Genomic DNA, 12,187 nt, shown 5'->3' with positions numbered 1-12,187 from the left:
TCATTTGCAGCTCATTTTTATGGAGGTTTCATGAAGAATTTCAAGGGAAGCTTCATCGACAACATGGTTGCCATAACAGTCCTACATGCTATTTTTGGAGAAGGAGTTTGCCGGCTTCACTACATTTGGTTTCCCTATTCCAAATGTATTCGAGGCGCATTTTTGAAGACCTCTCTACTTCCCATGGGTTTACATTGAGATTGCGATTCAATTGTAAATATCTTGTATGATTTTGAGGACAAAATCTTTGGGAAGGGATGGTTTGTCATGAAGCCATAGAGCTTGATTTCCACATGTACATAGGGGCCCATGGGCAAAAGGAGAAAGTGCCTATAAATAGGGCTTGGGGTACATTGGTAGGATCCTTTGACACTTTTACTAATTTTAGTCATCTTGTACCTTGGGCTCCATCAATGGAGATTTGGCCTTCCATGGTCAAGTTCATGGCTAACTTGAAAGCCATCCTCTTGGTGAGAGGTTAAACACACTTAGGCCATTTGTGCATCTTCTCTTGCTACATGCACTTATAGATTTTCTCTCTCTTGTATATTCATGTGATGAGCCATTTGATAACTAATCTCATGATTAATGGATACTAGATTCTTGCTTTGATGTGTTTGATTCAATATTTTGCTCTAGATCCATTTCACTCCCTCAAGGCAAATCATTGGTTCGTTGGAGGTGACTTCAACATGGTTGAGCAACCCGCAAATAAGAAGGGGGGACATGAAGGCATCATTCAACTGCTTGAGAGGGCATCTTGGGAGAGATTTATCTTTTCTTTTCATGGTAGGGATTGTAGGTTAGAGGATGACTTCCATAGGAAGTTAGATTCACTCCTCTTTTCTTGGAGTAATCGTAGGAGTGGTGCACTTTGCATTTATGCTCGCTTGGACCACTATTATGTTGATAATTATGCACTTGATAGAGGCGACACTATCTTCATTTCCCCAAGCACCTCAAAATTGGACCATTGTCCTGTAGTGTTGTGCATCAGAGATCTACGAAGCTAGAACTGACCTCCCCGAGTACGCATTCGAGAGTCTCTTTACTCAGATGCAGAGTTATCTCGACAGATGATGGATGTTTGGAGAGCTTGTGATGCTCTTGACTCCGGGCAAAGAGTTGCTTTTTCCGTAGAGAGTGTCAATGATCTTTATCATAGTGCTGCCCGAGCCAGCAGGCAAGAGGTCTTGGATAGAGAGAGAGACATTAAGCATAGATTGTGTGCTTGGCAAAGGGAACTTGAGAAATACCCTGATGCCTAGTGGATCTGAGATGCATTATGCACTGTTTTAGGGTTGAGTTGCAGGACTCTTTTGAGCAGCATGGAGAGTTTCCTTATCATGCACAAGAGTCATTGTTGATTCAGATAGATGTAACAGGCATGTCTTTGCTGCCCATGGCCTCTCCAGGAACACGTTAGACAGATGCAAGACTCGCAGGGAGTGCTCCACTCAGAGCTTGACATGGTTAGGAGGATTGCCTCCTGATTTTTATTGCCGTTTGTTATCTGTAGAGACTCACTCCCCTCAAAGGGATAGGGCACAAGAGAAGGTTTGGGAGTGCCTACCTAGGCTGATTTCGGATGACGTGTGTGCATTATTTGATGCCCCCTTTTGAGCTTAGACATGCTATTCAGGCATTACCACATGGTAAATGTCTTGGGGATGATGGCCTCTCTTCCATGTTTTTCATGAGTTTTGGGGGTGACATTGGGGATGAGATCACTGTGGCATTACAAGATATGTGGAACACGGGCTCTATGCCTCCTTTTCTTACTGAGGGTCTTATCCACCTTATCCCTAAGGGTGGTGATAAGACTAACATCACCCAATGGGGGCCTATCGCATTGCTATGGACTGCAGTCAAAAGTGTCGCCAAGGCAGTGAGCATGAGATTGTAGCCAGTGTTGTAGATAGTCATTCATGACACGCAGAATGGATTCCTCCAAGGAAGAAGCGTCTTTGATAACTTTTCCTTTTGGAGGGTGAGTGGGCCCTCTCGTAAACATGGGATTTTGTCAAGATTGGATCACAGGTGTCTCTTGCCTTTATCGGGAAGCTCACAACAACGTGCTTTCTTGTGGAGTCCCACAACAATGTGCTTTCTTGTGGAGGTCGAGGTGAGTGCTTCTAGATCTCTCGCTCCGTATGGCAGGGCTACCCCTTAACTTTTGTGTTGTATCTCATTGTTGAGCATTTTCCTTCGCTCCAATGTCGGAGTATCTGGATTGAGATTGCCACCATGCACAAAGGAGGAGCTTTTGGAATCTCAGTTGGCTGATGATACAACGATGTTTCTTGAGGCATCTTACTCATGTCTTTGCTTATTTTGTACTACCTTAGAAGAGTTTTGTGAAACCGATCCTGTCAAGTGGGAAGACTCCGTTGGACACCCACACGCTTAATAGCACAACTTTAAAACCACAAATTTGAAATGGACAACTTAATACAACTTGAAATTGAAATGAAATGAAATGGAAAGATGGACACCAACACTGGGGCCGGAACGGGCCGACCCCCCCCCTCAATATATGATATATTTATTGGGAGTATTTAATGAATACAATGCTCCATGGGTTCCAAGAACCAGATGATGTCCATGTACATATGAAAACAGTACCAAACAAATATGCTCGAAATCGAAGTTCGATGTAGATGCTCGGAGCAGCACGACCACTAGCGTGGTCCAATCTCTACGGTCCTATGCTTTCACTGGACTCCGCGGAGAGCGCCTCACTGGTGTTCCGAGACCACGCACAAACAGGCGCTCTCGTACTAACGCCTGTCTCTCCCGATCTCAGCACCTTTGGACCGAGGTTCGCCAATATAGCTTGGACTACCCGGCACCGAATGGGTGTTGGCCGTATAGGGAGTCGGGAATCCCTTATCAGATTTTAACACAAAAATACTTTATTTAAATCTGAAAATTCACTTGTTGTGGATGACAGATAGAGAAATCCAATACCTGTGGTATGATGGAGATGCGAAGTCCCCTTGTAGAACGCCAGTGGAGAAGATGTGCCACCTCTTTCAAAGTAGAAAACAGAGAGGTAGCCTTAGAAGATATAACACCTTGATGAAGAAACAGTCACCTCGTGGAGAACCATCAAGACAAGTACCACCAGAGTGTACACACACAGCTGCCTGCACGAGAAAAAGGGCAGCCAGCTGGAGAGCAAGTGGAGCCACCTCGTATGGAGAAGGGATACTTGGCTGCAGCCGCCTGTGGGGAGTAGGAGCAGCCGCCTGCAGAATAGGTGTAGTTGCCTGTATGGGAGATGAAGCAGCCGCCTGCAGGAGAGGAGGCAGCGCAGCAGTGCAGCCTTTTGGAGGTGACAGCCGCCTGCTGAAGGGGCTGAGGTGCACACAGCTGCCTGTGAGAAAAAGGATGCCTGGCTGCTGTACACAGGCGCAGCCCACCTGTAGGAGGGGAGATGGTGTAGGCGCAGCCTGTAGTGCAATTGCAGCCAGCCGCCTGGGAAAAACAGGCGCAAGAGAGAGAGATGGTCGCCGGTTAGTGAACAAAACGCCAGATAGAAGCGATCCGCTGGGGGTTGTTCCACGCTTGAAGGAGGAGGTTTTTTTTTATAGAACTAAAGTGGAGTTTAACATTTTGATTTGGCTGGCCCCCCCCACGCTTGCATGTGGGCGGCCAGTTCTATAGGGATGTGGTAGGTGACCATGCCCACTCCCACACTCACTTAAAGTGGGGCTCCCCACCTTGGCCCCTAAGTGGGTGCCCAAAGGGGGTGCCCACTTTTAAGTGTGTGTGAACATTAAACCTTATAAAATAAAAGGTTAGAATATGAAACATTAAAACAACATGTGCGATATACTTACCACCTGTTCACATGCACTAAAACTCGTCAGAATACAGAGCAGACTTGACGACTCACTGGCAGGCGTCCCCGCTCAGTAAGTAACACGTCAAGCAGGCAAACACAAAAATACAAGTCGTGCGAAAACAGTTTCAAACATGCAAATCATGTGTGCATGTGCAAATAGTAACATGGATATATCTCCCGTTCATGGAACAAGTACAAAATATCTGTCGGCACAAAACTGGCACGACATAAAAAACATAAAAACCTGGTCTTCCTATGGAGTGACAGTCCCATAGGTAAGACACAGTTCCAGGCACGAGTCTCCCTATGGTGTGACAGTCCCATAGGCAAAACATGGCACGAATATTGGCTCTTCCATGGCGTGACAATCCCATGGGTCGAACACAGTCCAGGTCATACACGGGTGGCACCAGTCTGGCTCCCGTCCATACGACACCATCCTGCTAACACACGGGTGGCACTTGTCTGGCTCCCGTCCATGTCAGCAAAATACTGGCCTTTTCACATGAGACACCGGCTTGGCCTCAAGTGAACGAGATGCAAAAAACTGGAGATGGACCAAATGGTCGGCCAATTGGTGACATTTGTCTAGTCGTAGGGGCCTTTATAAATTGGCACAAGTCTGTTGGATTTTGGGTCAGTGACCTTGAGGGGATTGATTGGGCACATATGTTGGCTTCACATGGATTGAGAGAGGACACACTGCCAGATATCTTGGATGCCAAGTTGGGATAGACGTTACACCTACCCAGCAGTTTGGTGTGCTCATGAGCATAAAGAAAAGCTCCTTCATTGCAGCTCCAGGAAGCTCGATCTAGAGTCTAGAACCCTGATGGTAAGCCAGGTGTTGCCACAGCTTGGTATGCCACTTCTTGTTGCTGTTATGATTGTACATGCATTACACAATTGCGGAGGGTGATCCACAACTTGTTGAGCTTGGGGGTCTATTAAAAAGTATCCGCATACTGCTTCAAGCCCGGATGATGGAAGAAACCAGTGGGGAGGATGGGGGTGGTAATCTGCGTGATAGAAAATAAAGCGTGTGCTATGCCTCCGCTCTTAGGGACACATCGAAGACTATGGTACATGAAGAAGTCCTAGGACTCAATCCGAGGAAGGAATGATCTAACCAACAACTTGCAAAGCAGAGCTTTGCAGTGGATCTCTGGACATGCATTTCTGAGATTAGCTTTTGAACCTCTTAGAGACCTGGATTCCCTCTCTATCCTCGAGTGAAGCTCGTGAGCATCACCACTTGCTCACAATCAAGTTCATAGCCACTGCTTCTCATTGGAATGGTTTTCTTATATGCACAACAAGCTAGATTGTTCCTTGATATACCACATCCATAGTTGTTGGCGTACGGTCGTACGATATGGTACGGTACGATATCATACGGGAATTTACTGTATGTATGAAATTTTGGAATACAATATAGTAAAGTATGGTTTTTAAAAAAAAGATTTTAAATTTATAGATTATCAAATTGAAAGGATAGAGAGCTTAGAGGTTGTTACAAGCCAAAATTCCATTAAAAACAAGTTACAAAAGTACAAAGCATACTACTAAGGGCGGCTAGACCGTAAGATCAGTGCAATGCGCGCTAGGCGCAAGTACAAGTACAAAAAAATGGATAAGAGGGCGCAAGCTAGAATCTAAATCCTAGGGTCTAGATGGGGAAGGCATCACTATCAGAGCTCTCACTGAGATCATTTGTATGAGAAGAGGGCACCTCGGAGCCCTCGCCAAAGTCGCCATCGCTAAGGAGGTTGCTTTGCAAGTGCCAAGGCCCAAGAGAGGAGAGCTTTGTTGGAGTATGCACAAGCGGAAGCATAAACAGAACAAGTGAGAGAGAGAGAGAGCTAAAGAGATGGAGAGAGTGGACAAGATCACCTTTTATAATAGCAACCAGCTTTACAATGGCAATAGCTAGCAGAAGTGTTGAACAATGTGCAAGGGATTGGATGGTTACAAGTGAATATGAGGACGAGCCTTATATAGTGGAGATGTGACCTGGTTGAGTGCCTCTGGAAACAGGCCGACCTGCTTATGACTCACTACACGAGAAAAATACATAAAAGTCCATAAAATAGGCACAATCCCATAACACTGAGATGCACAAATTCTAACACCCCCTCATAGTGTGTAAGAGTCTGAAGAAGATAAGTTGATGAAGATGCAACCATGGGCCCTCCAGCACCGCGGATACTCGAATCACCTCGGAGAGAGCATATGCCAACCTGTTTCCTCCAAACAAAATGCCACCACGAACAGCAAGGAACTTTGCTTGGCTACGAATTCCCACACAAGTGTGCACTGAACTCCAAGAATAGATGATGAGTTGTTGGCCACACCGCGCCCATAATCCCCAATAGTGGATTGAAAACACATGACGTCCCAAGAGCCTCAAACAATGAACTTGGAACAGATCCAGTTCATAATTTTTGCTACACCAAAGATAACCACGTCTTGCCAGATGTCTAATGCTTGGAACTCCGAATTACGGTTCCCATGTATCAGTAAGTGGAGCTACAATCAGCCCCCTCTCCTGCCCACAAGCCTCCTCTGGTTGGAAGCACATGGGGGAAACTGCATGTATACTAGAGAAGTACACCATCTTGGTCCTCCCGAGCCGAAAGCGCCTTGGGAGCCCTAGATGTGTTACTAGAGGAATCTGTATCACTGTCGTTTGTCGTATCTTTGCTCTTTTTCTGAGATGAAGACTTGCTCTTGGTCTTGTCCTTCTTCTTGGACAAACAATCCTTGGACAGATGTCCTCTCTTCCCACAAGAGAAGCAACGACTTCGACCTTTCTTCTGAACTGTGGAAAGTGCTTCTTCAGAACTGTTCATCTTACCCTGCGAGACTAGGACGGGCTCTTCTTCCAGGTGTAGGGAGCTACGATCATCAAAATCCAACTGAGTGGTTGTGACTTGGCACCTCAAAGTTCGAGAAACCACATCATACTTCGGGGGAAGCTTAAGTGTAGCCAGCTGAGCAGAGGACAAAGCAGCACCCATTGCCACTAACTGGTCATGGATAACCTTGGCCTTCATGAGGAACGACTGCATAGAACTACCTACAGGAAATAACAAACCGTAGAGTTGTCCTTGCAAAGTAACTGTCCTCATCGACGAATCTTGAGCAAAGAGATCCTCCAATTCAGACCATACCTGATGAGCACTGGTGAGAGTTTGCACGGCCGGTGAGACCTCCTATGTGATGGTCCGCACAAGCACTGAATGCGCCTTCGAATTGCGATTCTCCCGGTCTTGTAATTCCGCAAGGAATTCATCCTCTTGATCCTGAGTCCACCGCCTAGAGTTCTGAGGACGCTTGGGCTTCTTCTCACTGCCCTGAACAATCTCCCACAAACCCTTGTGGATGAACCAGATCTGCATTTGTAGCTTCCAATGGGCATAGTTGGGTCCGTTCAATTTTTCATCCTTGTTTGTAAGGGGGGAGCCATACCCAGAGCAACAAAGAAAACAAATCTTAGCACTCCAAAACTCTTCTCGAGTGCTTTCCAACGAAGCAAGGCACCAGGACCAATCAGCCCCTTCTCAAATCTGAGAGAGAAAGAGGATGGACAGCAGCAAAACGGCGGTCCTAGAACCACCGGGAGCTTTACCGGAAGGGCAGGGACTAGTGGAGGAAGAAGAAGATGTAGAGCCACTTGTCTGGCAACACCACATGCAAGAAACTCACCACCAACAGATGCCGGAGCTGAAAACGCAGCCACAGCTCCTCAACCTGCCTGTGTGAAACAAAACGCAGCCTGTAAGGCTTGCCGACAGCAAGAAGATGGCTGGACCAGAAAACGCAGCCGGGTAGTGAAACGCAGCCATAGTAGGAGACTGATTTGCAGCCCTATGGAAGCAAAATGCACAGCATAGAAGAAGACGGCGAGCAGAATATGGAGCAGCCTGAACCTAAGTGAATGATACCATGTTGGAGTATGCACAAGCGGAAGCATAAACAGAACAAGTGTGACAGAGAGAGAGCTAAGGAGATGGAGAGTGAACAAGATCACCTTTTATAATAGCAACCAGCTTTACAATGGCAATAGCCAGCAGAAGTGTTGAACAATGTGCAAGGGATTGGATGGTTACAAGTGAATATGAGGACCAACCTTATATAGTGGAGATGTGACCTGGCCGACTGCCTCTGGAAACAGGCCGACCTGTTCACGACTCACTTCACAAGAGAAAAATACATAAAATCCCATAAAATAGACAACCCCATAACACTGAGATGCACAAATTCTAACAAGCTTGAGAGCAATGAGAGCTTGAGCTTGAGAGCTTGAAACTTGTGATGGAGAGAAGGTTGGAGGAGAGCTTTTTAAAGGGAGGCCAAAGAGTCCAAGGCCCAACTGTTGGAAGACGGTCTGCGAAGAGACAAAGAGAGGGAGGTAGTTGAGGAGAAGCCTTTGCTTCTTGTTGTCCTAACTAAGGAAGGTGCCTCACCTCAACCCTTCAAATATGGAGCAGTGATCAAAAGGATAAAGAGAACAGATCCTTCAACATCCACAGATCCTTGGCTGCTGAGCCTAAAACGACACCAAAAGCAAGCCCTCCCCATAACAATAAAAAACAGCCATTTTTTTCAAAATAGCAACAGTCAAAAACGGGGGAAGGGGGGGGGGGTGGAAATTATCCTAATCCCTATTTTCATTTGCAAGAGACTCCCACACCTCCACACGAGTACTGAAGGATGACCATCCAGATTTGGATGACCTTTGTTGCCTTCTCATTACTCCACTCAAACTTGAACCTCCTCTTGTTAATTCCTTCGCTACTCCACACTTTGATTTACCCTTGCCACCATCACTCACACCTCTCACCTTTCTGTGGCACTACTACCTTTCTTTTATTGAGCATTGAGAGTTTATGAATATGAAGAAAGGTACCTACGCTCACCATAGAATCAAAGTTAGAAAAATGCGGAGGCTCATATGACCATTCTGAGTTATTGTGGTAAAGCTACCATATTGAATGCTATAGAAGATGAGAAACCAAACATTGATAAATCATTTGTACCAACTTCCAAGGAACAATTATGGCAGCTAGTCAAACTACTTAGACACTAGTGAGTAGTATGAGTCATATCTAAGCTTAATAAGATATGTAGCACTAGGATTGGCAGCCTTTGTGCCTAGGGCATTTGCAAGGAAGGCCAAGCTTGTGGGCTTTATCATCTTTGTCACGTTCACATGATTCCTTATGGTCTTTGTCATCTTTGTCATGTTCACACGATTCCTTATTTTCTGGGGTAAACCACCAGACCATTGCTTCATGAGCTACAAATGTGTGAACTTGACTACTATTTCCTTGCCAAGGTACTTACATTTTTCATGCATATGCTTGTTCTTTATGAGCTAGAGTGTAAGTAATCCCAAAGTTACATGGTCATGGAGGAATGCTTTTGAAGCTGATAATTGTGAGTGTGTGCTTGCAGGGGGCAGCTCGCCGCCTGAACTCTCCATTGAAGAACATAGAGGTTGAGTCAATGGCTGAGCCTCAGAATGGTCATCAACCCTCTGATTCTCAGGAAAAACAGTATTTTCGGAATGAAGTGAGTATTTTGTCTTAATATACTTGCAAACTAGTGGATATTTTTTGAATTGCTTTTATTACTTTCATTTCACAAACACTGGATGTAATTTTAGAAAGAGTTTCTTTGGTTTGTGCAAGTTGTCAAACACATGATTGGGATTGCCCAAAATGACTAGAAAACCACCCCTTTATGTGGGGGTAAAGGGTGGTGCTTAGGCCCCAGGGTTAGCAGTTGGGTTGAGATTTTCCATCAGACAGATTAGATTCAGATCAGGATGCCGCAGTGAAAGAGGGCATCTTTGTCAGTTGCAGGAAGAATTGTGGTAGTTGAACATGCTTTGTATGATCTTTTTCACTAATTCATAAATGGATCAGATGGCAACTGATTTGTATGGAAGTGTGAGTTTTTTTTGGGATATGAAGAAGTGCAACTGGATGGAATCAACAGTGCATGATGAGACACTGTTAAGTTGGCCTTGGAATGTCACGGAGGACCACCTTGGATGGGGTATGCCATATATGGTTGCTTGCCACTGTGTATGAAATGGTGAGTGTTAATACTTGTGGTGATGGGACATGCAGAAATGAGATGGGAGAGAGTATCAAGAATGGCGTAAAAATGAGGTTTCTAGGATTTAGGTACCATTCCCTCACCCTGAGACATGAATTTGGATTCAGGAGCATGATCGCTTCACCTCAAAGCAAGCAAGTGGGCTAATTAGAAATAGACCTTGCCTGTGTTGGTTATTGGGGTACCTGAGCATTCTGTGTAGGACTGCAATGTAGCAGTTTTAGAAGTTAGCATAGCAAGGCAGGGCTTCTGGGAAAGTAACATGTGAACTGTGTTTCCGTGTGGACATTTGGAAGAGCAGCTATAGTAGAGCTAGAACTGATATGATCTTGAAGTTAAGCACATAAAATGAATACAGCTTTACTGGGAGTAGCAGATGATAGGTTGGGTGCATGTCTTCACACAAGGCCCCAGGACTGCAAGAGTTTGATTGCCTTCTTGATATCTTGTTTGAGATTTGGTGTTTAGGTGCTGGAACCTTATGATACCTCTTGTTTTGGATGGGCCTTATGACTTCAAGGTGATCATTGATTTGTTTTGTAGCTTGAGGAAACTGAGGTTGGGGACATGGACAGTGACAGTGACTTTGGAGCACTGCATGAAGGCCATGTAAGAGCCCTATCTTAGAGTAATTCTGAAATTGAAAGTTTGTATGTGTTTTGCTCTTGAATTTTCTGTTTTTCTCAGGTGACTATAACACCACTGGGATCATTGCCTCCTTTCGAATCAGAGTCATTCGGCAGGGTAGCTGAATGGATTGCTGCATCTGTAGAATTCACAGCACCTTCTGCGTAACTCAGTGTGTGGCACCATTTGTACATATTTTTGGTTCATCGTTTCTACTGGTCAGAAGTCCCAGCTGAAAGGATGGACAGAGATGGTGCTGACAGTGGTACCTTGCATGGAATAGAGGTCTTGGTGTAAATATGAACTCTGAAGATCTAAACTAGTGGAGTGTATCATCCCCAAGTCAGTTCCAAAAGTTGTCCTTATATGTAATTTTTCTGTAGTAAGTCAAGAAGAGCAGTTCCAGAAGTTGTCCTTATTTGTAATTTTTCTGACAGATTCTCTCTCTCTCTCTCTCTCTCTCTCTCTCTCTCTCTCTGCCAACCCTCCAGGTCATTTTTCATCTCACACAATCCATCCATTATGCTGGCCTAAAGTACTCTCAAATCAAAGCCCGGATTATCTGCAGGGCAGACCCCTGTAAACAAGCGGTTTTATGAAGAAATCAAAGCTCTTAGAGAATATGGCTAAGGGTATTATCTCAACTAAGGCTGTTAAGAGAGCAAGACGAGGGTTTCAATAGAGCCACATTTGCAAAGAAACACAAAATGAGAGCTAGATGGCAGGCTGGTTCGAGGTTTGTCTACTCCACTTTGGATTATGTTGAGTGCAATTGTTGAAGAAGCATTTGTTAGATCTATTGTTGTGCTGTGGTCTTTGGTTAAGCATTCAACACAATGCCACAGCTTTAAGAGCTTAATTTTCCACCAAAATTTATGTGGGATACAAAGAGACTTTATGAGTAGGTAATTGATTGTGAGAGTTCCAGAAGGATTTGTGGAGACTTGAAGCACAGTTGGACTGAAGCAAGCTGGTCTTTTGTCTCCAACACTCTTTGGGTTGTACTTTCATATGATGGTTGATTCATGGGGCATCAAGAGAGGAAGGTGCTCTTTTATGGCAAGCCCCCTTATTGCCTTCTTAGGATGTGTTGCTAATTTCTATTGATTTGAAGGACTCCATAAATAGCCATAATGGCGCTCTATGACTAGAAAAACTCAGAGGTAAATCTCAATAAAATTGATGATGTCCCATAGTTCAAAGATGAGAATGTGCAAACATCAACCAATGGAGATCTATTTTTGGCATGGACCTCTCTTGTCTTAGATGCACAACTCCATCTGAGATAGTGTATCATTGCTTATTGTTGAGATATGACCTCAACCAATGCGGATATAGATGACACACCAAGCTAATAGTGTCGCACTTACGTCACTGGATGGTTGGTGAGATTAGGGTTGATATGTTGTTAGTGGTTTACAATGACAGCCACTTTGGTTTATTAGAATTATGGCATCGTTATAGCACTAGATTATGAGAGCACTTTCCTTTATAGTATGTACTCTTATTTTTTTGCTATGGTTGTAAAGATGTAAGAAGATGGAAGAAAATTCAGTCATCCATGTCTGTCTTGTGTGCTTG

General features: G+C 44.7%; 1 protein-coding gene across 2 annotated transcripts in view; it reads left to right on the top strand.

The window, feature by feature from the left end:
• LOC147607709 (uncharacterized) overlaps window positions 1–11,594 on the top strand; it is an 83,391-nt gene extending 71,797 nt beyond the window's left edge. Inside the window, exons 8-10 of one of the 2 annotated variants that reach the window (XM_086790398.1) lie at window positions 9,311–9,427; window positions 10,523–10,588; window positions 10,667–11,594. In XM_086790398.1, the coding sequence (XP_086646524.1) occupies window positions 9,311–9,427; window positions 10,523–10,588; window positions 10,667–10,774 (291 nt within the window). In that variant the 3' untranslated portion in view covers window positions 10,775–11,594. The remainder of the gene's footprint in view (window positions 1–9,310; window positions 9,428–10,522; window positions 10,589–10,666) is intronic. The other variant, XM_086790399.1, reaches the window with a different exon arrangement.
• The last annotated feature ends 593 nt before the right edge of the window (window positions 11,595–12,187 follow it).

The sequence above is a fragment of the Cibotium barometz genome, chromosome 55 (genome assembly GCF_041138505.1).
Source record: "Cibotium barometz isolate CiBa-2024 chromosome 55, ASM4113850v1, whole genome shotgun sequence".
NCBI classification, from domain to species: Eukaryota; Viridiplantae; Streptophyta; class Polypodiopsida; order Cyatheales; family Cibotiaceae; genus Cibotium; species Cibotium barometz.
The sequence above is the reverse complement of the archived record's forward strand: the minus strand, read 5'-3'. Positions and strand labels throughout refer to the sequence as shown.